Source organism: Glandiceps talaboti, chromosome 7 (assembly GCF_964340395.1).
Source record: "Glandiceps talaboti chromosome 7, keGlaTala1.1, whole genome shotgun sequence".
NCBI classification, from domain to species: Eukaryota; Metazoa; Hemichordata; class Enteropneusta; family Spengelidae; genus Glandiceps; species Glandiceps talaboti.
The window spans coordinates 22497372-22524670 of record NC_135555.1 but is presented as its reverse complement, the minus strand read 5'-3'; the positions used below and the strand labels follow the sequence as shown (position 1 = coordinate 22524670).

The 27299-nt window shown below is 35.3% G+C and overlaps 1 protein-coding gene across 1 annotated transcript; it reads left to right on the top strand.

The window, feature by feature from the left end:
- The first annotated feature begins 1419 nt into the window (after positions 1–1419).
- On the top strand, positions 1420–18096 carry LOC144437443 (RING finger and SPRY domain-containing protein 1-like). The gene is made up of 9 exons (XM_078126385.1): positions 1420–2079; positions 6292–6407; positions 6741–6884; positions 7123–7234; positions 7549–7651; positions 8223–8375; positions 9263–9367; positions 10425–10555; positions 15057–18096. The coding sequence occupies exons 1-8, from the start codon at positions 2010–2012 to the stop codon at positions 10495–10497; spliced, it is 876 nt and encodes a 291-aa protein (XP_077982511.1). The 5' UTR covers positions 1420–2009; the 3' UTR covers positions 10498–10555; positions 15057–18096.
- Positions 18097–27299: the final 9203 nt, after the last annotated feature.

Here is a 27299-nt window from a genome sequence, read left to right as displayed (position 1 = left end):
GGTGTAAAGTAAGATTTGTTCATGACGGGATGATTCCATCAGTGATATGCAAATTAGGGCTAAAAATGTGTCTTTTTGGTTAAAAATCTATAATTCTAAAACTACTGAGCAGATTGGGCTGAAATTTAATGGGAATGTATCTAGGGATGTATGGACGAAGAAATATTAAGCATACCATGATTCCATGAGTGATATGCAAATTAGGTGTAAAAATGTTCATTTTTGGTCAAAAACTTATATCTCAAAAGGTACTTGGTCAATTAGTCTGAAACTTGGCGAGATGTTTCTGAAACTGTTATTCTGCAGATTTTCTTAAAAACATTTTGACAAAATTGGCCCTAGCGACCATGACCACGCCCTTTAGCAACAACCAAATGGCAGTATATTTTGGTCAAATAACATCATCTGGTAAGCAAGTGAGTAAACATTCAAAAAATGTATGCAAATACCCTAGCAACCATGACCACGCCCATAGCAACAGCCAAATAATCACGTATATTGCAAAGATAACAACAGGAATAGAAAGACAGATGAATAAACATTCAAAAAATGTATGCAAATACCCTAGTAACCATGACCACGCCCATAGCAACAGCCAAACGGTGGTGTATTTCACAAAGATAACAACAGGGTTTAATAGTCAATTGAATAAACATTCAAAAAATGTATGTAAATTTTCCTAGCAACAAGACCACGCCCATAGCAACAGCCAAATGATCACGTATATTGCAAAGACAATATCAGGAATTCATACACAAGTGAACAAAAACATACACAATGTATGCAAATATATCTAACAACATGACCACGCCCATAGCAACAGCCAAATGATAGCATTTATCGTAAAGATAGCAACATGGTTGGATAGGCAACTGGATAGTTATTCAGCAAATAAACACCTATTGTTAGCATAGACTAGCATATGGATAAACATTTTTAAAAACTACAGTTGTGCTACAACGCCATTGGTGGTATTTTTTTTATCAGCAAATGTTTACCTGCAGTGTATTGATCTAATTGAGTTGTTATCATGTCAAGCTTAAATTGATTTACAGTTTGCATTGTGTACACGTTAAAGTGGCCATATGGATGAGGATTTGGTATTTGTTTTGATAACTTGATAAAATAATTTTATCACGGCTTCTACTTGAAACATTTATGTGAAAAAAACATATGCCAAATCCTTGTTTATAACTCAATAAATTGCAAAATCATAACAAAATTTCTAAATTGTTTTTATATTGTACGTACAAAAACAAACTATTTACAATTTCTTTTTTTTAGCTTTTTGCAATGTTTTGAGTTACAAACACAAGACTTTGTCAATGTTGTGTCACATTGATTTTTCGAGTAGGACACCATGATAAAATTGTTTTATTAATTAAAAATCCAAAATAAATACCAAATCCTCGTCCATATGGCCACTTTAACAGTGATATGCTTGAGAAGAATACAGGGAATGTTACTAGTGCACTATGTTCTATACAGTATATGATTATTTTGTAAGTATAGCCAAATGCTGATAGTATAACCACAAGTTGAAATGACAATGCATTCTGAGACATGGTGAATTTTGTTGTTGCGAGTCAAAATACCATTTCTTGTGAGTCACTACATAGTAAGAGATAGGGGAACACTAAATTTTGGTGCGTCATTAGAAATTGTGTGCGTCAGTGGTGCATCAAATTGGCTTAGAGGGCACACTGCTCACAGGTAATATAACGGTAAGTCATACTACCAAATTTGAACTATACTATGTCACATGGATATGATACACTTATACACAGAGGTAATCAGTAAATAGTTGACAGTTCAATGAGAAAGGTTGTAACTATGTGTCCTATTCAAATAAATCATTAGCATATACCACAGCCTGTTTTACGACACCGTCCAAGACGCATCGCCAAGAGGCAATGATTTTGCAGTGTCACAGAAGAAATAAGACTGTAAGATAGATCATATTGTTACGCCCTCTCAAGGGGTTGACCAATGTATGAGGGCGCCCTCTCATGGCATACCTTACAGACTTGGAAGAAATAACAGCTCTGATTTGTGAGAATGAAAGAAATGACTGCCAAGGTACCGGTAACAATAATGTTATTTTATTTTTCATATAGAAACCTCATTAGTCAGTGAAATGGAAGACAAAATCCAAATTTAACACATCGTCATATATCTTGTAATATTGCCTGTTGTGTTTACTTTTTTTAGTAAATCTGTACAAATTCAAATTACTGATGGTTAACGCTTGATAGTTTTTGTACATGACCTTTGACATAATGCAAAGTTGAAAGGTCATAGACGCCATTTGGCTACGATTGTCAATACACTAGGAGTTTGTGCAGGAACTTCGGCTTATATTTCATATATTTTAATACTCAAAAATTTTAGCTGAAGACAATACTTTTACAGTTTGGCTACATTTTTATATAGCAGATGAAAACATTTGATTATAGTACATTGTGTATACTTGTAGTGGCAAATGGCTGACGATTGGATATTCAGTTTTGATTATCAAATTATAAGACAATTTTATCATGGCATCCTACTTGAAAAATCAATGTGAAACAACATACACCAAGTCCTTGTTTGTAACTCAATATAATGTAAATAGCTATAAAAAATGTGTAAAAAAAGTTTGTACGTACAATAACAAATACTTTTACACACTTATCAGTCTTTTTAATTATTGAGTTACAAACAAGGCTTTGGCATATGTTGTTTCACATTGATTTTTTTCAAGTAGGAAGCCATGATAACGTTGTTTCAAAAATTAAAAATCCAAAATAAATATCCAATCCTCATCCATATGGCCACTTTAAAAGTCACAATATGTAAGTTAATGTATTGATTCACACCTGATAACATAAATCTGTCTTTATTTTACCTTTACTTATTTACAAAAATGCACCATTAAAAGTGTGTGTGATCGAATCTGGAAACACTGACTACAACATTGTTGAGAGGACAATATTTGTAGAGAAAGTAGAAAGACGTGTGTTTCAAAGTGTGCTACAATGAAAATTGAAAAATTCATTTTTGTTCACTAAAGATTATGTGCCTAAGGGATGATTGCACAATGTTGCACAAGCTCAATAAATGAACTTTATTCGTTTAGGACAAAACCCCTTTCTTCCCTCCCCTAACAGAACATTCACAAGTGCGACACTGTCATGTTTATATATGATGTAAACCACAATGACAACTGTAGCGGTCACACTACTACGATCGATGCAATGTAAAACATGATGGCAAACACTTTAAAATACTACTGGAAATGTTCAAACCCAACAATGTATCTCACATTAGAAGTCAATTGTAAAAATATAGATATCAACATGTCGGTAGTAAATACAGAACCTGTTTTCAAAATTTGGTTCGAAGTGCAAAAATGAAGTTCAACAATCGTATTGGTGCCAGAATCCTCTAAACGAAAAAAGTTTGTTTATTGAGCTTGTGTGACATTGTGCGATCGTTCCTAAGTATCAAGGTACAGTAGCATTGAGTTGCATTTCCTACTAATACCAGTGGTATTAGCTATTGTTATGGTGATAACTTGACGATGTGTATCATACCACTGTATTTACATCTTTTTCACATATACATCTACTGACATCAGATGGTGGACGAACTGAACCTCTTATAAACAAGGAAAGTAAACAAATGAATTGGATTAATAACCTTGGTTGAGAATGTTGGAATAACAGAGACTTGTATTACACACCATGGTTTGAAAAGAACAGTTTAATGGCCTCTTTATGTGTACATGAAATGCCATGAGAACTGTACATTTGTTTGTGAACTCAGCTAATAGGTAAAGTGGCCATAAAACTGTTCTTATCAAATGATGGAATGTAATACAAGTCTCTGTACATCAAGCATGCTGTGCCAAGTGTTATCATTTGTTTACTTTCCCTGTTTGTAACAGGTTCTGTTTGTCTGTGGTCTGATGTCAGTAGTTGTACATCTGCATTCATATTCAAACCAGGTCACAGTGGTTGCAGTGACAAATATTTCAATCTAGCAATGATGTTGTACAAACACAAACGACGCACTGTACAATATTTTACTCACAACTCTCTCTGATTTATACAAATCTCACCTGTGTACAGGATTTTGTAAAAACATTTTTGCCATTTTCAAAACGTAGATTGACACTGATGAGTTTCTGAATACATATTTTCATTGGTTCTGGTATCAATGATTTATTGTAGAAGTAGCAATTTTAGAAATTTGTCAACAGATTTTCTTGAAAGATATGCAAAATATTTTCTATGAAACTAAGGAAAATATATGCACCTGTTATGACTTTGCCAAAGATATAGATTTATTTGAATAGGTATGACAAAAGAACTTTACATATTAAAACTCATCATACACACTGTCTACCCAAGTTAGTGATACTTTGACATTGAAAAGTGTTTTATTGACAGTACATGTTTCATTTAGTTGTTAGCACATTTTATGCATAATTTAGAACTTTATTTTTGATTCCTAGACGCACTTTTGTTGCATATTGATTAAATGTAATTACGATGCTTAAAATGTTGACAAATATGGGTTATTGATGATGTTATAAAATAAGGAACTTCCAAGCATACCAATCAGAGAGAGTTGTGGGTAAGATAGTGTACAGTGCGACATGAAATGTTAGTAAATGATAAAAAAAAATGCTTTGAAGAGTATAAAGTTGACAAAATCACTGATAATTTACAATAATAGTAAGTTTATAAAAAAAATAACATTCCAAAATGTGACACAAGTCTCGCTATGAAACCAGAGTAATTTTTCCCTCTCACTAAAAAAGAGAATGTTACATTATTTACAGATGCCATGATGGAATAATTCAACTAAAGGTGATATCTAATCAATATTTACTATCAATATTTTTGCTAAAGTGGTCATATGGATGAGGATTGGGTATTTATTTTGGATTTTTAATTTATAAAACAATTTTATCATGGCTTCCTACTTGAAAATCAATGTGAATCAACACTGACAAAGTCTGTATTTGTAACTTAATACAGAGCAAAAAGGTTTATTTTTTAAATGTGTAAAAATATTCATTATTGTACGTACACATTAATTAATGAGTTGCAAACAAGGACTTTGTTAATGTTATTTCACAGTGATTTTCCAAGTAGGAAGCCATAAAAATCCGAAATAAATACCCCCAATCTTCATCCATATGGTGACTTTTAAGGGTGGTAAGCAGGTAAAATCTATCGGAGGTTCCCCTCATTTTACCAGAGATCGCAAACAAAATTAAGGTAGATTGTATGGAAAACTTTACAACTTTTACAATTTCCACATTTCTGTTATTGGGGTTCCCTAACCTTAGCAAAAAACACTGACTATAAAGTATAAACTTAAAGTTAGATATTTTTAAGAAATTTTTGCGATTGAAAGGTGTTCACCAGTTCCTATAGTCTAATTTTTGCACGTTACTAAGCCCAGTACAATGGTCAAGAAATTTCACCTTCATATTTTGTCTTTGGTGAAAATTTCCATGTTTACAACATAGTGGATAGGTAATACGTTTTTGTAATCTTATATGAGTTTAGTAACTCTCTGTGTTTGTAGAGACAGGAAGCTATTTTCTATGCAGACTGCACTGAGAACAAGTCAACCCAAGACTATGGATGATTACTAATACATCCGTGTCAAGACAAAAAATTACATCATACTTGAAAGTTTTAAGTAGAGAGAAAAAAGAAAGAAAAAGCTTTCACCAGAATACATACTCCTTGTCTATGAGATAGAGAAATAAATATCTATTTTAGCCACATACAAAGCAAGGGTTAGTTCAAAATACAAAAACAGTACATCTGCTTTATTCATCATTTTCATGTACTATTTTAAGATGTCCACTTCACTTGTTTGGGTAGATACAACTAACATTTGTTCTCAGTACAGCCTGTTTGTAAATAGCTTCCTGTCCAAACATAAACAAGACTTTGTTCTCAATTATACTCCCACTGTGTACAGACAGTAAAACTGCTGCTAACCATCTACTGCTACTAGAACAGCAACTGAGGCAATAAAGTGTTGCCATTTCATTTTATTACCCTGAGGGCTGTTATGTAGCAATTATTTCCTGAAACTGAAAGCCAACAGAAATAGCTGCTACATTAATTCTTGTTTAGAATTCATAGATAGAAATCTACAAATGTATTTCAAAATTTGTTTTACCATGTAACTAAAATGCAGAGACAATAGATATATGTAAGTATTGATGGGTGCTTACTTTGATTCTTTTTGTTAAACTGTATGTTATTCTTGTAATTTCAGTTGTAATGGATGGTAGAGCATACACATATGAAACACTTGACTTGGCAGGTTGTAATGCCATGTTAAATAGTAACGATGTGAGTGAATATCTCAAGATATCCCCCAATGGTTTAGAGGTAAGTAAGAATAACAATTCTCATCAGACAGAGTGTATTTTCTTAGTGACTCAATGAAAACTTGTCTCACGGTGGCACATGTTGTACCTTTGCAGCAATGAATAGGTCTGTGGTTTTATGATGATGAATATACTGTAATGTCACAATAACTGTAACTTTCTCTTATTCTTCATCACATGAAAAATACACCCAACTTTTTGGAAACAATTCAAGCTGTCTTACTACTTGCTGTATATACATTACCATACCGGATGTTATCAGCTGTACATTCTGTGTTGATGTGTTCGCTGTACATTGTGTGTTGATTTCTTTGGTACATCTTACATATTACAGGCACGATGCGATGCTTCGTCATTTGAGAGTGTCCGCTGTACATTCTGTGTTGATTCTGGAGTCTGGTATTATGAAGTAACCATTATTACACCCGGTGTTATGCAAATTGGATGGGCAACAAAAGACAGCAAATTTCTTAATCATGTGAGTGTGTAACAGTTGTTTCCATAGTAACATAGGATTATTCTTTTGATCAGTTTTTTTTCTATAGCTCTGCCAGACAAGTTTTTCATACCTAAATACCTAAACTTAAACTTAACCTGAACTAAACTTAACTAAACTAAATGGTAAATTAGTGGACAGTGATATCTCTCTGCACTTAATGTCATAGATATATTCAATAATTCCTTGATAATTTCATATCGTTTACCGCCCTCTACAGGAAGGATATGGTATAGGTGATGATGAGTTTTCTCTCTCCTATGATGGATGTATACAACTGTTCTGGTACAATGCTAGAAGTAGAGCACATTCACATCCAACGTGGCAGCCAGGTATGACAATGTCTGTCTGTCTGTCTGTCTGTCTGTCTGTCCGTCTGTCCATCTGTTCATGTCTACATTTGTACGGCTGTTGGCATAGTATGTATGTGTGTGTGTATGCATATGTGTGTGTGTGTGTGCCTTTATGTCTGTTTGCTTGCGCATGTATGTATGTATGTATGTATGTATGTATGTGAGTGTGTGCATGCGTGCGTGCGTGTGCATGCATGTGCATGCATGTGTGTACGAGTGTGTGCATGTGCATGTATATGTATATTTGTTTGCAAATGAAGAAAGTTACAACTGTAGATTTATTTTTGTTGTAGGAGATGTGGTTGGATTTCTTCTTGATTTAGAGAAACAAGAAATGATATTTTCATTAAATGGCAACACTTTGCCACCTGAGAATCAAGTCTTTGAATCAGCTGGGTAAGAGAAATTTCATTTGTATTGCAAGTGGTAGGACTGTAAGAACAGAATAGAATTCCAACAATTAACACAGTGCACAATCAGAGGCAAGTGAATGATCTCCATTGAAATTCTGTCATTATCATGACATTTGAATACATTGCATACATGAATACTAAGTGGCCAGACATTTTACACTAGATTTTGTTTTACATATATTTCATGTGTGTATCTTTCAAGGAATATACACTCATCTCAGATTCCAGCTGATGTTTCCAATTTTGCATGTTTGCATGAAGTTGGAGTCTGTAATGGAAAAAGTCTTTCACAAATCTCTACTTGAAGACAAAGTGATGAACACAGTACCCTAAGAGACCCTATTGGATAACTTAAAGTTGAAAATTGCTTAAACCAATCATACACAGCAAGAATAACAAAGTATTACCAAAAACTATCGATCGAATAGAACCTTTAGCCTGTCTTGTTTAGTACTTGTTTACTTATTCATATATAGCATTGTGTTCAAACCTGAGAGTTGTGTATTTTAGATACTAGATACTAAGCTAACAAGACATTTCTGTTTTGATTGCAGTATTGGCTTCTTTGCAGCAGCTAGTTTTATGTCCTTTCAACAGTGTGAATTTAATTTTGGTATGATGCCGTATAAATTCCCACCATCACAGAAATTTAACAGTTTTAATGATCATGCATTACTAGGTGATGAAGACAGGGTTATTCTACCAAGGTAAGTACTTCCTGGGTCAACTTTGAATCCATTTAGCAAAGTAAGTACTTCCTGGGTCAACTTTGAATCTATTTAACAAAGTAAGTACTTCCTGGGTCAACTTTGAATCTATTTAACAAAGTAAGTACTTCCTGCACCAAATTTGAACCCATTTCGATACATTTTGCTGAGTGTTATGTTGTTATTGCTCAGTAATCGACTCAACTTAATTCCGATGTAATCCAACTCCCGGCAAAGTGGTTTGGGTGAGATGGACTTGAACTTGTCATTTGTATAGTATATGTCACTTGTCTGTTTGTCAGCAAGCACAGCACACAGTCAGAGAGGAGAAATAGATATTCCAATGTTCCTGATCCTTACCAGTATATACACAAGAATTATAATTCCTGACAAAAGAAATTCTTATTTACTGCACAACACTTTCGAAAATTCCTACAATGTTATGACTGAAAAGCCAAGTAAACAACTCCTAGACTGTAGCCGTGATTTGCTGTGATTTGATGTCTATATGTCACAACATGTTGATACGACAGTGATAAGCTATTGAATGTCTGTTCGTTTTGGTAGGACAGCTCTCTGAAAGCTAGTTTTATAAACCTGCAGTGTACAGTTTTAGGACTTCCACTGTTTACACTATCTTGATCACAGGATGATTAGAATTGCACAACAGAGGAACCACTATCAGCCACTTGTGTAATCTACCACATCAAACAATATTACTTTTAGTTTATATCTATCTTAGTAAACTGAAGCCTCGGCTACCAGAGTCGTATTTCAGAGTTGGGAGTTTTGTATGTTCTTTCAATTTGACCATTTGTTTATTTGGTACAATGTATAAGTACTGATTTTATGTTATATTTGTTTGCTCTATCATTACCACCTTACAGGCACAAGAAGCTAGCCTTGTTACGGCATATCAGTGTGAGTGAAGGTGCCTGCAATCTCTGTTTTGACAAAATGGCAAATACAATGTTAAAACCATGTGAGCACAAGTAAGTAGTATCAGTTTTATCGTATTTCCAAATTTTGCTACTTCAGTTACTCTCAAAGATTTTACTTGTGTCCTACGTAGAAAAAAACATTGTCAATATTCTTTTGTAATAACAAGCATTGTGAGTCAACTTTGAAAATTACAAAAGTTGTCTACCCATACACTTTATTTATATCTGTATTATATGAAATACCAAGTGAATTGAACACTGGTGGGGAAGGAGACTTAACGTGAAATGGGCCATAGAAATAAACCTTTACTGTTAATCTGTTCAAGAAATGTCCAACCCATAGTTAAAATTAAGAGTTGGGGTCACCTTACAAGTACATGTAGATACAATAGAGGTCAAAATGATGTAAAAAATTGCCATTTTAAAATCCAATATGGCCACCAAATCCAATATGGCCACCAAATACTGCATTAACTATATGGGAAATTATTATTGTCAATCCCATTGAAAACAAGACAAGAGACAGACCTCAAAATTTCTTTTATTATTTCAAAAATACCACAAGCAAGTTTTCTGATGACAAATATTGGGGAAATGTTAAAAATCTTTATGTGAAATTCATCTCTGAGGCATATTGTACCTTAAGTTGCTTTAAATGAAATTCAAATGACCAGTATGAAAGGAATAGACACAACTGTGATTTTCAAGATAAACTCAATTGATTCGACCCCTGTTTTATAAACAATTACACTCTTTGGAAAGTCCAATTCAAACAATCAACGCCAAGTGATCTGATAACAGGAGGTTGTAAAATATAACACCGATATGTAGACTGAGTGAAGTTGACCTTACTAGAAACACTATTTTTAATAGACAATCTTACAATACAATGGATTGAACCTTAGACTGAGATTGAATACAAGACATCTATTTTACGACCTCCTGTTATCAGATACCACACTTAGTTGAATTGTACTTTCCAAAAGAGTGTAATTGTTTATATACAGGAGTTTATCTTGAAAATCACAGTTGTGTCTATTCCATTCATGCTGGTCATTTGAATATCATATATAGCCTTAATAATATATAGTTTTTATTGCATTTCCAGGCCTCCGGCCCATTTGCAAGGAGGTTACAAAAATTCAAAGTCAGATCATGACTTTCAGTTACAGAGTGCGTGAAATCAAGGGATCTACATTACAGTGAAATCAAAGCACAGTTACATACAAACATACAGAGGTACGGTAAAGTTATAAAAAATCAGAATCAACACTTAACTTGAAGACAAAATTTCTTTACGTCTCTGAAAAGCCTTATAGATATAACTTGATAGTTTTCTAAGGACAGCATCATCTTTTGAATTTACAATAAATTTACATAGGTTAGGAAACAGTATGAAATTCTCTGGAATAAATTTCAATCTCAAATCATTATAAAGGAAGCATTCAAACAAAAAATGGTACTCGTCTTCAATCATATTTCTTTTACAAATTTGACAAAATCTAGCCGTACTTTCTATACCCTCATGTCTACCTATTTCAATAGCTAAAGGCAAACATGCACACCGAAAACATGCCATAATCTGTCGTACTTTAAAATCACAGTTCAAAAACAAATATTTCTCGGGTTCAAGTAAACTCTTAAAATTTACATATGTACGCAATTTAGGTTTAGACTGTATATGAGTCCACCATAATTGTTTCGAAATGTCTTGTGCTCTTGCTGCAAATTCGCTAATAAAGGTATCCTTATTTCCTACTTCTTGACAAAGCCATACGTGTCCAAACCCATAAGAATATAAAATATTTTAAACAGAGGATACCCAGTTGTGTCTACCCATTAAATCTAAATTATATAACATAAGATACGCTTGACGAGGCAATCGATGGGGAGGTAGCTCGATTAATTTAAGCCAAAAATTAACACAACGTTTAAGTGACCATACGAAAACTGGTACGCGTCCACACTCTCCTACAACTGCCTCGTTAGTCGCACTCGGTGGTAAGCCCGGAAAGACCCTACACCATCTACGCTGAAGACGTTCAATAATATCATAACACTGATAGCCCCATATTTCAGAGCCGTACAGGATAATGGGTTTGATCATTGTATCAAACAGCATGAAATGTATGTCAAAAGGGAAACCGCCAATTCTTTTACTTGCAATTAACAAAATATTCATAGCTTTGTTTGCTTGCTCAGCTAAAGTAGCAACGGCCTTGCCCCAAGTATTTCTGGAGGAGAGAAGTAGACCTAAATATTTGTAATAGCTTACAACATCAATAATTTGCCCATTCAAAACCCATTTTTCCGATTTGGCTCTATGTCCCCCTTTCTGAAAATCATAATTTTCGTTTTGTCCATATTTACCTTCATTTCCCATTTTTCACAAAATTGACCTAAAATATTGATAAGTCTTTGCAAGTATACAACTGTATCCGCAAAAATAACAACATCATCTGCATATAACAATGAGAAAAGGTCATGCAAATCCTGTGTTAATTGAATGCCAATAGAATCAGAATTAATTAACATATTATTTAGTTCCTCTATAAAAAATGTAAATAAAATTGGGCTGAGCATACAGCCCTGTCTAACACCAACTGGACAATCAAAAGATCTCGACGCAATTTCACCTGCCTTATCACAAGACTTTACACTTGAGTACATTGAACGTAAAATGGAAAACATATTGCCATCAACACCAAGAACAGAAAGCTTATACAGTAATAAAGAATGGTTTTCCTTATCAAAGGCTTTAGAAAAGTCAACAAATAAACAATAGAATTTGCCTTTTCTGACACTTAAATATTTTTGAGTTACGGCATGCAAACCAAAAATGTTGTCTACAGTGCTATGATTCTTACGAAAACCAGCCTGACAATCGGAAATAATATTGTTACTGTCAGCCCAATTTGATAGCATAGAGTTTAAGATAGACGTGAAAATCTTCCCAAGAACATTCAATAGTGATATGCCCCTATAGTTGTTTACGTCATTCTTGTCTCCTTTCTTAAACAATGGAATGATGACCCCTCGTGACCATGTATCTGGGAAATTTCCCGATTCAAAAATTGAATTGAATAAGACAGAAAGAAAACTTTTAAGGCATAATAATATCTACAGAGTATTTGTAAAATTCACCAGGTAATCCATCAGGACCAGGAGCCTTTCCAGATTTCAAACTTGAGTCAAACTTGCCAATATTTCATTTTCTGTGATCGGAGCATTTAGATCATTGTCATCTTCAACTGGAGTAAATAACGAATCCAAATTCTTTAAGGTATCATCAACTGACTGTAGAAAATCTTTATCACCACGCTCTGAATCCCCACATTGCTGATAAAGATTACAAAAATACTCGTACCACTCATATAAGCTTATATCATTTGAAGCATAACTTTTACGTTTGATAAAAGAGTTCAGAATTTCCCAAATATTTGAAGAACCAACTTTCGTAGCTTGCCTGAGTTTCTCCCTCACAACATTCTGATAAATTTGTTTCTTTTCTCTGCACGTAAACTTCCATTTTCATCCTTCCCAATTCTGCCGTTCAAAACATGAATATTAAATTTCTTACATAAATCAATCAAAGCCTTACCAGCAGGTGTTATAGCCTTGTCTTTAGACAAAAATCGTCAGACACATACTGTACATTATCTAATGCAGGAATGTGATCAGTTGCATCGTCGATTATATAATCGTTCAATTGACCAATCCTTGCGTTAAAATCTCCTGCTAAGATTATACATTTGTCTAAATTTACACCCAGCACATCTGTTAGATGGTCACTCAACTTTTCAATCTCATCTGTAGAGTTTTGCGGCCGAAAATAGCAGCAACCCAATATGATGTCCTTGTCAATATTTAATAAACTTTTGTCGAAAGTGAGAAAAACGCAATTTTCTAACGACTTGTCATCAACCTTCAAAATCTTATCTACCAGAACCTGTCTAACATAAATAGTAACACCGCCACTAAGACGTCCCCTATCTGACTTTCTAATTGCTGGAAAAGAAAAGGCTCGATAGCCATGTAAAAAACTAATTTCGTTTTCCTTACAAAATGTTTCCAAGACACAAACTATATCATACTCTTTACAAAAATTTACGACATCTTCGTTATTTTCATGTCTTTTCAAACCACGAACATTCCAGGTTAGCAATGACACTGAATTCGCGCACCGCTTGTTCGGACCTTGGCCACACCCCTACGAAGAAACCAAACTCCCATCAACTCCTCGGTGCTTAAATAATCGTTCCACTATCTCATCGGAAAATTCGTTTACTCGAAATTCTCGTTTACAATTCTCTACAACAACAAGTTTATCATACTGTAGATAGGCTTTAACGCTTGGGTTGCCTTCTATCAGGGTTTGTCTATATCTTAGTAGCCTTGCACGTATATTGCGTACTCTCCTTGAAAAATCTTCCCCAATAGAGATACCGGTACCTTTTAATTTAAAGGCCTTGTGTAGAACTTGTTCTTTAATCTTGAAACTTCTGAAACCTGCAACAATAGGTTTAGAGCCTCTAACATGTGGTGCGTTGGTAATTCTGTGTACACGTTCAAATTCCACATCTCCGTCCACTTTCAGCTGGTCATGAATAATGTTTTTCACTTTTTCTTCCGAGTCCACCCACTTTTCATTTTCTCTGTCTTGTGGTACACCAAAAAACACCAGATTGTTACGTCTGCTTCTATTTCCTAATTCATCCTTATCTCTTTTGATGACATCAATAGACTTTTTCATATCGCGTAAAATCGAGGTCAACCAATTTTCAGACATTTCTCCCGAAACAGCCATATTGCCGTCTACTTTTTTTGCGTGGTAATTTTCAGCTGTAAAATGCTGTAGTTCAGATTGAAAAGCTTCAAGGCCAGCTAGTTTCTGAGTGTTTTCCGAAGTTTGTTCTCTCAATTCGGACAGGTCGTCTTCCACATTGTCTATTCTCGTTTGAAGCAACGTAAAGTTGGTTTTGAGATCTTTAGTTTCTTCTAAAATGGTGTCCAATTTTACGTGAAGAGTGGCAATATCCTCTTTTGTAGCTGCCTCTGAGCTTCTCAGTTTGGGAGGACCAGGGTTTTGTTCGACATTGCCGATGATGATAAGTAAACCAGCTAGACATACCTTGATGGCCAAAGACATCTGACAGTTAATGAGCGGGATACAAAGGGAAGCCATCTTGGGTAGCCTTAATAATAAATTTATTGTAAGCTTACACTGCCAATATTGTAAGTCCTTCAATCCTTGAAACATTTCAAAACTAATTAGCTGATTTACCTCTCTACTAGTTATTGATGGTACTATGTACACTGGTTTCTTTTTATACCCCAATGTAATGAGAAACCCCTCTGATTTAGATGGGGGGGGGGGGGCATTCCATCTCTGTCAGCAAAACTTGTGAAAACACCAACGTAATAAAATACTCAAAAGAGGAAAACAAAAAAAAACACATAAATGAAATTGTACATGTTCAGACTCAGTTAATTTATACAAGCTTTTGTTTTTCCTCTGCATAAAGGTTTAATTCTTATTACAGAAATACCACCTAGGCAAGTCATTAAAAGTAACAATATTTGATTTCTAAGTTGACATTTTGACGTCCATTCTACACATGCATTACTATAGCTGTACTATAGCTGTACATGTCAACTTTGTTTTACTCCCTAGGAGCATGATATAAAATGATGTTACACAGGTACCAAGATTTGACTCAATATTATGATCTTTCTACAGGGGGCTGTGCATGGAATGTGCAATGCAAGTTGAGACATGTCCACTGTGCCGAACTTTCATAACAGTACGAGTACACAGTGGAACTTTCATAACAGTACGAGTACAGGAAGATGAGAAAGCGTCATAGCAGACAACATGTTTTTGTATGTACATGTACAAACTGTAATTTACATGGACACAGTATATCATTACTAGGGATATTGTTTTTTTTGTTCTTTTGAATGCATTTACCATCAAGATAATATTTGTTGTACAATATTGAACCATAGTTTTAATACAATATGTACATGATTACTCTTCAGTATTCACTTGTATCAGAGGTCATAAAATCATGGGTTTTTTAACACAGTGTTTGCCCCCCCTTCCCGGGGGGTTATTTAGTTGAAATGCGCTATACTCTGGTGCCCATGTAGTATTTAGTCTAGAGGCTATCTGTGGCTTCAAATCTCTTTTCATGTCTAGCTCAATGAGGAGCTGAGGTGAAATTTCGTATTCAACTGAAGCCATCCACATATTCATTAACATCAAGTCTTTGTTAATGAATCACAGAATTCTGTCCAATGATAAGTTAGCGTTTATTGGGGGCAGATATGTAATGTCCAAATAGGGTACATCTGTCAGGTCAGAATGCTACTTATACATTGTTTACATCATTGTAACAGTTTGAGGTTTACTCATTTACATGAACAACTTTTGATTCATAGTTTCTCATTGAGCTAGATGGTGTGAAGAGATCTTAAGATTCAAAGTCATGGATAGAATATAGACTACATAGCATACAGCTTTGAGACAAGGGTTTTAAGAGGGATAATGTGGGGTAATATTTTTGTCATCGAAGGTATGTAAAATAACTTAATTGTTAATCAGCAACAGGAGATAATAATGTTTGAGTGCCATCAACTTATGTTATGAAACGTGGGAAGGGATTGCTTCCGAAAAGTATGCTATAATACTAATCAGAAAAGGGGTGAGCTAATCCAGTGGTTGATGGTCCTGGACTACAGACCACTTCTTTTTAATAATGACAACCTTGACAACAATCAGAACCACTAGATTGGCTGTAGGATCACTGAATTTTTGTAGTTACCTGTCTGGGGAACACCAGATTACAAATGGATTTGTTACCCCTGAATCAGTTTGTGCAACCCCTTCCCGGGTGACAATATGCTTCCAAATAGCACCCTCTAGTGGCCAAACTATACAATCTTTTGTTTTTCAATAATCAAAGCATAGTCAACACAGAGACTTATTCCAAGATAACTGGTTATGACTATGCCTAACCAAATGCCACAGCTTAGCTGGTTATTTTTACAAATTTAGAATTATGTGGTCAAGCAAAGAAACAGAATTTAATGTTGATATTACTGGCATTGCAGATGGCTAGAACTTATCAGACTTGTATATGTAGGGCATTTTGTGTAAGTGAAATTTTGTGTACACTGATGAAAAAAAAAAACGTCATTCAGAAAACTTTCGTGCAATGTTCTTATTTTCATGCAGGAAAATCTTTTCAGTGTTTCAGTGATTGTTAATACCCATAGATGAATAATTCTATGTTTATGTTTATACCATTTACATACAAATGTTTTGGTTTTTTTAGACCAGAAAGTTTGTTAGTCAGAGTTTAGAGAGAGTTTTGTCACTAATTCTCTAGTAAACACGCATGTATAGGAAATTTAAATATGACATGAACTTTAGACTGTAAGATACGTCGTGATGTTTCACCCTCACTGGCCTCCTCTAACAGTAGGTGGTAGGGGTTGGTCGATGTGTGAGGGCGCCCCATCACGGCGTACCTTACAAACTACATGAACTTCAGAAGATGTCACAAGACCCCTTCCCCCACTTCACTCTGTTTCTCTATCAAACAGTTAAGATATATAGAATATTCAGAATTTGACACTAGGTCCTCCCCCTCTTCCCAACCGGGACTTTATGTTTTCATGCAGGTGTAGACAGCCATGTTCTAATGTGATATTTGCTAAGACTTGCCAAAAAGTCAATTGTAAATTGCCATATTGAATATATACATTCACTGTAGTACATTCACTTTGAGTATTACATTAGTAGTAATCCAGTACAAAAACAGTTTGGTTCTTTGACTAGTTTTGCACTTGAGTGGTCTTTTTCATGAAGAAATTCAAGTATTAGGGCAAACACTTTGTATTTTCGAACTTCATGTAGTAAAATTGTACTATTTCATTCCCCAAGAAGTCTCATTGTCAGTCAAATTGGATGTATTCTAGTGGTTCACAGATACTTCTATGGTGTTTGCATACTTGCTGTCTTGTACAAATGCTACTTTTATGAGTTTGTGCATATTAAATTAAAATTTTATTTTGTCTCTCTCAGACTTAGCCATATAGGTGAAATTAGTGTTGTCATGGTAACAGACCGATTCAGAGAAAAGTAAGCTAGCCAACAGATTCATCAGTTATCAAGAGATCAATTATTGCTTAGGTAAAACACACCCCCCCCCCCTTTTTCTACATCTACCAAGGTTTTCAACCTCCTTGCTGAGTCACAACTGTTGGAAAACCAGTTTTGTGCATGAACTCCATCACCAGCAACAAAGTCAACCATTCCACCTCCTCGTTATAATAATAATCGTATAGGGATAATGTCATTTATTGGTCCAAATGAATTTAGGAATTTGTTGATATGGTAACCACTGAACAGGGTGCAGGTGTCTTATATCGTTAAACCAGGAAACTGGAATACCTTGGGAAAAGCTTTGTTATTTTGCAGGGTCAAACTATGTTGCAACTCTTAACATGCACCCTCTGCATAACCAGTGTCTCTTTAGTCTGTGAGTAATGCAGTGATAGAGCGCCCTCACACATCGACCAACCACCTTGGCCTGTGAGGGCAGTGACATGATGTATCTTACAGTCTAGTATATACTCCATCAAATTTCAAATTTTGAAATTATTCTTCCTTCAAATTATCATATTTATTCAGAAGAGTATAAAATTTACAAAAGTATAATAATAATAATAATTATATAATAATATGGTTGTGATCATAATGTCATATTCCTGGAATCCTGTATTTCTGCTGTTGAGTTATTACGTTTTTCAAATTTTACAAATTCAAAGACATGGAAATCTCCAGAGAAAACCCATTTGGATGATGATATTAATAATTTGAAAAAAAATTATGATGATTAAGATAAAGTTACCAGCAACTGTCGAAAAGTGAGCAAGAAAACTAGTTGTTACGATGTAAAACAACATAATTGGTCACCTTGAGTCAGGGTAATTTGTAAATGACATTACTGTGGAGCTTTGGGTTACATGAAAATGGAATGCATTTCATTGCATTTTGGGTACCCAGAGAAGCCATGAGCTAGCTACATGCGCTAAATCTGTGATTCTCAATAAATAAATTGTTTCATCTCAAGTTTTACAAGGGAGGTCAACAAAATAATGAAAGCTGTGGCCAAATTTCTTTCCATTAGTCTGTGTATGACTTACATATAACAAGCAGTCTGCCAAGTGTAAGAACACTTACATCTGCATTTTTAAGAAAGTATAGCTTTAGTTGTATTAACACCCCTATTTCCTGCAGTAGAATGGACTAATCCGTTACATTGGCTATGGAGGGTTGTTTCAATAGACATGTAGATAGGGGTGAACTGTTTAGGGAATGATCCATTTGGTGAAATGACTTTTCAAATTTACTCAACTTTGTTATGCTTATTCCTTTTGTCTAGTACAGCATTCTATGGTGGTTTACATTTTGTAATATATAGCTCAATAAATTAATTATGTATGAAATTATGGGATATATGTGTCAGGGTTCCATGTCAGCCAGAAAATACCTTGAAAATCCTGGAATTTTAATCCACTCTGGAAATTCCTTTTGAAAGTCCTGGAATTGTAGACCACTCCTGGAAATGTCTTTGAAAATCCTGGAATTTCAACCACTCCTTGAATATTGAATGTCCCAGAATTGCAGACTAATCCTGGAAAGTCCTGGAATTTCAAACATCTTGTAGAAATTTCTTCGAAAGACCTGGAATTGTAGACCATTCCGGGAAAGGCCTTTGAAAGTCCTGAAATTTCAAACTACTCCTGGAAAGACCTTCAAAGTCCTCAGAACCTCACCAGGAAAGTCCTTGACTGTTGTGGAATTTCAAATAACTTTTCAAAGACCTGTTATTTATTCTATGTCAAATCTGTTCACAGCCCAGTAATTTAATAGTCTATTGGTACAAATCCAAATATCACTCTATGTATCTCATTGACACTAAAACTCCTGAAAAATGTTATTTTGTGTAAAAATAACCCCAAATGTCATTAAAAACACTTAAAATTGAAGTTTTTGTGAAAGAATGGACCGATAAAGGTCATATTTACCATTACATGTGCATGGCTGTGTTCATTTATTATGTTTTAATACTGTGTGATATGCTATTTCTCAATATCTTGAACTTGTTGGGATAGATCTTTAGTATATCACCAGTTGCCATGGTATCTGGTTGCTAGGATGTGCTGTAAAACTTACAACATTAACACATCTCTTCATATTCATGGTTTTATAAGTGCAACTGGACTTCTTGAACATGTCTGTCTGTGTGTGTGTGTGTGTCTGTCTGTCTGTCTGTCTGTCTGTCTGTCTGTATCTATCTGTGTCTGTGTGTCTGTGTCAGTCTGCGTGTGCACGCTTTACTTGGATGTCCAGCAGATTCCATTCCTGTGATGTAATCTTGTTGGTATGGCATGTAAACTTTTACTATGGAACAAACTCAAATCTTTCATAACCTGTTATTCTATTGTGACCAGGAGTAAGTATAGTCTGTAGTATACGCCATGATGGGGCGCCCTCACACAGCAGGCTGGTGAGGGCAGAGTGACACAACAGTATCTTACGTTCTCGATTGGGTACTTAGCGAACACATGAAATAAAACACATCACAACAATATTTACAATTAATGTAGCTCAAAAGTTGACAGATGTCTTTATTACTGATTAAATGTGGATGCCGAAAAATACATGAAATGAAAAATTCTTTACTGATTCAGAAGTACAAATATATTCTTTAAATCACAGTCGCTTGTAAACTGTTATTCCTTTCCTAAATGGTTTTATTCTTGTCTATGACGGTCCTAATACAGAACAATGACGTTATTATAGGTATTGGCGATATTCTTATAAAATCGGTAGCGATGTCATACCCCCCCCCCTACTGTTGTATGTATGAACCAAAACTTATATAGCATCACAGAAACTAGGTATGATAAAACAGGTATTATGAATAACATGGGGTCAGAGGTTACCAGCACTTAACCCACCGTTGGGATAGATCTTTACCATCTATCCAGATTTCATCTTCTTTTGAGAGGACAAATTTGAATATTCCAAGATTTCGTAAATAATGTTGGGGTCAGAGGTTACCAGCACATAACCCACCGTTGAGATAGATCTTTACCATCTATCCAGCTTTCGTCTTTTTTTGAGAGGATAAATTGAGATCTTTACCATCTATCCAGATTTGATCTTCTTTTGACAGGAAAAAATTGCATATTCCAATATTTCATGAATAATATGGGATCAGAGGTTACGAGCACTTAACCCACCGTTGGGATAGATCTTTACCATCTATGCAGATTTCATCTCGTTTTGAAATGAAAAAAATGTGCATATTCCAAGATTTCATAAATATTATGGGGTCAGAGGTTACCAGCACTTAACCCATCGTTGGGATCGATCTTTACCATCTATCCAGATTTCATCTCGTTTTGAAATGAAAAAAATGTGCATATTCCAAGATTTCATTACTGGGACAAGCCATTAAAGAAGCAAGTCCACTTGTTATCAAAGAGTACCAATATTTACACATGTGATGATGGGCTCTTACATAACACAAGTAAACAGTGTAGTTCACAGCGTAAGATCATTTCTAAGGAGTGGGTCAATTGAGGCAAACCTTATCTCCGTCTTATATCAGTTGTTATCAATTTATTAGGCTATTATAAGTAACACTACAAACAGCTTTAGAGATGCAAACAACTTTTATGACACCCGTTTTCGTCAGGCAAGCCCGCGGGTTTGTTGCACTTGGACCGTTAATGGCTTGTGAATGTCATGTCATAAATATTATGGGGTCAGAGGTTACCAGCACTTAACCCACCGTTAGGCTAGATCTTTACCATCTATCCAGATTTCATCTTCTTTTGAGAGAATAATTTTGAATATTCCAAGATTTCGTAAATAGTATGGGGTCAGAGGTTACCAGCACTTAACCCACCGTTGGGATAGATCTTTACCATCTATCCAGATTTCATCTTCTTTTGAGAGGATAATTTTGAATATTCCAAGATTTCATAAATATTATGGGGTCAGAGGTTACCAGCACTTAACCCACCGTTGGGGTAGATCTTTACCATCTATCCAGATTTCGTCTTCTGTTGACACGATAAATATATACATTACAAAATTTGGTAAATAACATGGGGTCAGAGGTTACCAGCACTTAACCCACCGTTGGGATAGATCTTTACCATCTATCCAGATTTCATCTTCTTTTGAAATGAAAAAAATGTGCATATTCCAAGATTTCATAAATACTATGGGGTCAGAGTTTACCAGCACTTAACCCACCGTAGGGATAGATCTTTACCATCTATCCAGATTTCATCTTCTTTTGACGGGATACATTTGAATATTCTAGGATTTCGTAAATAACATGGGGTCAGAGGTTACCAGCACGTAACCCACCGTTGGGATAGATCTTTACCATCTATCCTGATTTCATCAACTTGAAATAATTACGTCAATGAATGAAGTTCGTTAGAGAGGGTAGGGAAGGGAAGGAACTTTACTTTATTTCTTGAGAAACCCCCTATGGGCTTTTCGCATCGCTTCAATGACCACAGACAAGTATGTGTTAGTTGTCTGTGCAATGACGAAGTAGATATCACACACTGAAAGCAAGAAGTTATGTTGGTCGTATTGTTATGACGTCATGAGAAATACTTTTTGGGCACAATGATGCTAAAGTCGACTTTATACATTTTGTCTTCAAACATTGCTGTATATTATAAAGGTATTCGTAGTATACTTCTTACTGCACTGGGATAGCGTCTCTAACCACCATTTGCTATTGACTGATCAGAACTCAATACTTACTTACTTAGAAATGATATACTCTAAAAATATATACTTTGCAAACAATTGTTCTTGCAATGTCAGAAGACAAGTGTAATGTCATGAAAGGTATGCATCCTACAATAGTTGAAGCTATAGCTAGGTTTTATGTGAATATTGTGAATAGTGTAAAGTTCATAACCTCATCAGTGATAATCCTGAATCTGTTTTCGATGGCAAATAAAATGACGGATACCATTATAATGTGGTATGGGATATTAATCGATGGGGATATTGAAAGTAATCTAAATTAATCAATTGCTGCACGAACCTTTGCACCATGAAGTTAAACGAAAATGATAGAAAATTGAAACAATCGTAGTTGTCATAAGAGTTTTCAGATGATACTAACTCGGTCCTCGAAAACAGTTGTATTCGTATGGCGTACGTATATGCGTAGTGGATTGCGCCCTCTGTGTTGAGAATGGTAGTAACGCTTGTTTTCGGGACGAATGGTAAATCTGCTCATCTATAGTTGTTTTTAGTCGTAAATAATGTTGACTGCGAGTCTAACCTGGACATATGCACCTTTCATGACCTCCGTAACATAAAGAGAAAGTAAATTTTCAGTATTTTGAATCCATGTACTTACAAATTGACGATTTTCTGTGGTATATGGAGAGAGGACTGTGCCGCCGCTTTCATCGTCTTCGCTCACAACCGAATTATGGAATCGTCATCGAACGAATAGTAGATGATACACGTGACCGTACGGTATTTTTGTTGCCCTTGGCAACTAAGTTCTCTGACTTGTGTGTGCGCATCAACAGTAGCTATCACACAGATCTCGTGTATTACGAGACTCAAATGGTCAAGAAATAAACCGTCAAAATAGAGAGAAATCTTGATAAGCTTGTGGAAGGAAAATTGATACATTTGATGTATACGTACACAAAAGGTTATCAGAGGGAGGGGAAAAGTCGCGATATATGTTTAGTTATAAACTTGCTTCATTTGTATACGTAGGTGTATGGGTACAGTGCTTTGCACATTAGTGTTCACTGTTTTCATTTGATACAAACATGCATACAGAAACCAATATTAAGAAACTGTACATGCTACACTCTGAACTATGGACAAGAGATTGTTATTTGACATATTTGACATCGACAGTATTGACAGTCTAAAATACATCAAAAGTGTAATGATGGTGCTTTCTTTGAAGACAAGACCAAAAATGTCAATCTTGCATTTCAAAAATGTCAATCGAGTAGCACGATTGGCATTTTTGAAAGCTGACATAGTCGGGGAAAACTTTCCATGATTAATATTTTTGAAAAAAATGTCAATCGTGCAATCTGTGTAATCCAGAAATATTTTAATTAGCACCTTCTGATATATTTTGAATTTTATAGCTGAGATTTTCCTTACAAAGAGGGATATGTATGGAACAAAGAATAAATACAGTGATGAACTATGTTTTTCTTGTTTTAGGGGTACAATGAAAGTATTTGCTTACTCACTCACTCACTCACTCACTCACTCACTCACTCACTCACTCACTCACTCACTCACTCACTCACTCAATCACTCACGCACGCACGCACGCACTCACTCACTCACTCACTCACGCACGCACGCACGCACGCACTCACGCAGGCAGGCACTCACTCACGCACGCACGCACTCACTCACTCACTCACTCACGCACTCACGCACGCACGCACGCACGCACGCACGCACGCACGCACTCACTCACTCACTCACTCACTCACTCACTCACCCACTCAGTCAGTCACTCACTCACTCACTCACTCACTCACTCACTCACTCGTTCGTCATGTATAATGTGCGTTGTTTAAATGGTTGGTGTAACTATAGTACTGGGACGATGCGTACTTTAAAATTGGCATATAATAACACAATGTGGTTAAACTTTGACTTATTAGAGGTGCAGTCGGCATTAGTAATATCTGTGTAATCCAGAAATATTTGAATTAACACTTCTGATATATTTTGAATTTTTGTTACCTACCAAGAAATCAGCCAATGTGATAAATTTTACATCATAATTTTCAATATTACACTTTACAGGTGAAACTACTGCAAAACAATAATTGTTATCCAAGGTTTTGAAATGTTGTATTTTAATTGCAAAATATCAAAAAAGTGGAAGAAATCAAAATAACAAATAGATTAGGTGTAAATTTTACATCATTTCATCGAAATCTGCTGCATTTAGTAGATGTGTTATATTTTAATTCGTAGACACACTTGCTCAGAGTCCCACTTTTTCTCCGGTTTCTGAAAAAAATTGTAGCCTTGTTTATGTATAGTTAGGTAATTGTTTCTTTGTTTGTTAAAAACTCTACTTTTGTATGGCATGACATGTAAATATAATGAACCTAATAATGGTGTGATACAGTTTGTAGAGCTTTAGATAATTGGTAGTCTGTAAGGTACGCCGTGACCGTCGGGGCGCCCTCACACATCGGCCAACCCCTACCTAGACGAGGTCGGTGAGGGCGAAACGTCACTACGTATCTTACAGTCTAGATAATTGGCTAACCTTGGATAGTATTGTCATGTACCAACTACAGCTTATTAGCCACATGTAGTGGTACGTGTAAATCATGGAATACAGTGACATTTATCGACTATGATTTCATTGAAATCAGGGAGATAGTGATACAAACGGCAAATATCCTTGACTTTGTTAATATTTTTCCAGACGAGTCCGATAGATTTTATTCAGTGACGTACTGTTTTATTGTAATAGTAAAGGTGAGTGATAAGAGTGTTGATTTGGAATAAAACCTAAACAATGACATACTTAGACTGTAAAATGCGTCGCTGAGGGCGCCCTTTTCACCCCTACCTATGGTGTAAAAATGCACCCCTCCCTACAATGTAAAATGCGTTGCTGGTGGCGTGCTTATCATCCCTCCCAAGAATGTTTTGTGTGTACGTTTTAATATTACATTTTGTCATTAGTGTATGTATATTGTTTTATTTGTGTATTTTATTTACTATTTTCTTTGTATTCTATTTTTTATTGTTTTTTTCTCATCCTGTTATTGGATTATGCCTATTGGATGGTATGTGAATAAAATAAATAAATAAATAAAGATGTCGCCGGGTGCGTCGTTATAATCACTCCCTCGACTAACTTAGTCTCGGTTACCTAACCTCACCGCTGATGGCTCACTTCATAGCCTAGGTTGAGAGTCAGGGTAACCGAGATTAGACTGTACCAGACTATAAAATGCGTCGTCGGGGGCGTCGTCGTCATCCCTCCCTAGACTGTAGACTACATCACTGGTGGCATCCTTATAATAAAGGGTTCAAAAGAGCGCCCACAACGGCCGAATTTTCTTTTGTGATCAGGATTGCCTATAACCAATCTGATTAAAATCCGATGTAGATGTCGGCTAATCGTTCATTTTGCTATAATACTTCGTTATTTAGCCTGAATTGACGTACCTTCGTGGTACGCATGTTTACGTTTTTATCCTGATCGCCTCCTCTGATCGCCTTCTCTAGTAGAGGAGGCGACCAGAATAAAAACGTAAACATGTACCATGACGGTCAATTCAGGCAATATAACGAATGTAAAATAGCAATGAACGATTAGCCGACATCTACATCGGATTTTAATCAGATTGGCATATAACCAGCACACAAACATAAAACACGTCACAACAATATTTCCAATGTACCTCAAAAGTTGATGGGAATGTCTTTATTACTAATTAAATGTTGGTGCCAAAAAATAAAGGAATTACTAAAATCCATAATTGTTTACTGATTCAGAAGTACAAATGTATTCGTTAAATCTTGAGATACAAATACTCTGTCTGATTATTTGCTGCGAGCCGGCTACGAAACCCTTCCTTCATGCCAAACATTTACAAGGCAAAAATGACCCGAGAAGTGAAGCGAGACTAGACGAGACATAGCTTGGACAGCGATCTTGATGGGTGTACAACTTACAAGGAGGTGCTGAGCTCTAAACAACTTCTTCAGCAACACCACTCGGTTGAAATCTATTGAAACAATCAATCTTACACTCACAATAACACCATCTAATCTGAGTACGGCACAATGAAAGACATGGGGGAAAAAGCCTTGTTTATGGAACAATACAGTAAAAGTATATGCTGACTAGCTCTAGACAGATTATCATTTCACCTTGGCTTGTTTACTTTGCAGTAATATCTCAAAGAATTATCAATGAATTTACATAAAACTTAGTAGAAAGATTAATAATGTAAGGACCCAAGTATGTGTTTATTCACGTGTCTGATGGTATTTTGGTTACATTGTATGGTATGGTGCCAACAAGTCTTGAAAACTATAAACAATGTAGCAGTTAGAGAGACGTCTTTCGAGAAACAATTTGGACCAGCTGTCCTTGATACATCTTGCTTTAGTCTATCAAGAAAACATACATCATTCATCACTGGTCAATAATAAATTGCATGATTTCTTAGGTTAGGTCATCGAATCAACTGCAAATTTTTCCATGATTTTATTTTAAAATAGTTCTGTGAAAAAAGAAACAAACACTAGTGACTGGAGGAAATATAGTAGATGTGCAAGTGGAAGTAAAAGAAATATATTGACATGGGACATGCACAAGAGGAAATATTTAGCAAGATTTTATATAAATGTTGAAATAAAAAAAATTAATATTGATATTTATATAAAGGTTAGAACAAAAATTCTTCATATTGACATGTCACAATATAATGTGATTCTACTTATAATAACTGATCATGAGCCAAAAAAATCATGTTATGCTATATTATTTTTATATATGAATATAATAATTTTAATTTTAATTAGGCCATGACAATTAATATAGTCCGGTATATTATGGACAGAACTGTCTTGTACCTACAGAAACTTGCTGAGTAATATTTGTTGATAATGGCAATAAGCAAATGAAAATATAAATCGATTGCAAAGGTGCATATTTAGACCACAAAAATTATCAACTATGTGGACTCACTGGACAAGTGATAAGTTTTCATAATCTTTTTTTTCACCCCTTCAACCTGTCCTACTAATGTTCAGCTTGGTATAGGAAATGAATAGAGAAACACATGTAGGTTCTAAGTGTGCAATACTCCATGGATCTGCTACATG

What these genes read in the sequence shown, in the direction of transcription:
- LOC144437443 (XM_078126385.1), top strand. Translation starts at nt 2,010, where the DNA reads ATGGCATACCTTACAGACTTGGAAGAAATAACAGCTCTGATTTGTGAG. An exon ending in TGAAAGAAATGACTGCCAAG is followed by an intron (nt 2,080 to 6,291) that starts GTACCGGTAACA and finishes TTGTAATTTCAG; the next exon opens with TTGTAATGGATGGTAGAGCA. An exon ending in ACAGCAAATTTCTTAATCAT is followed by an intron (nt 6,885 to 7,122) that starts GTGAGTGTGTAA and finishes CGCCCTCTACAG; the next exon opens with GAAGGATATGGTATAGGTGA.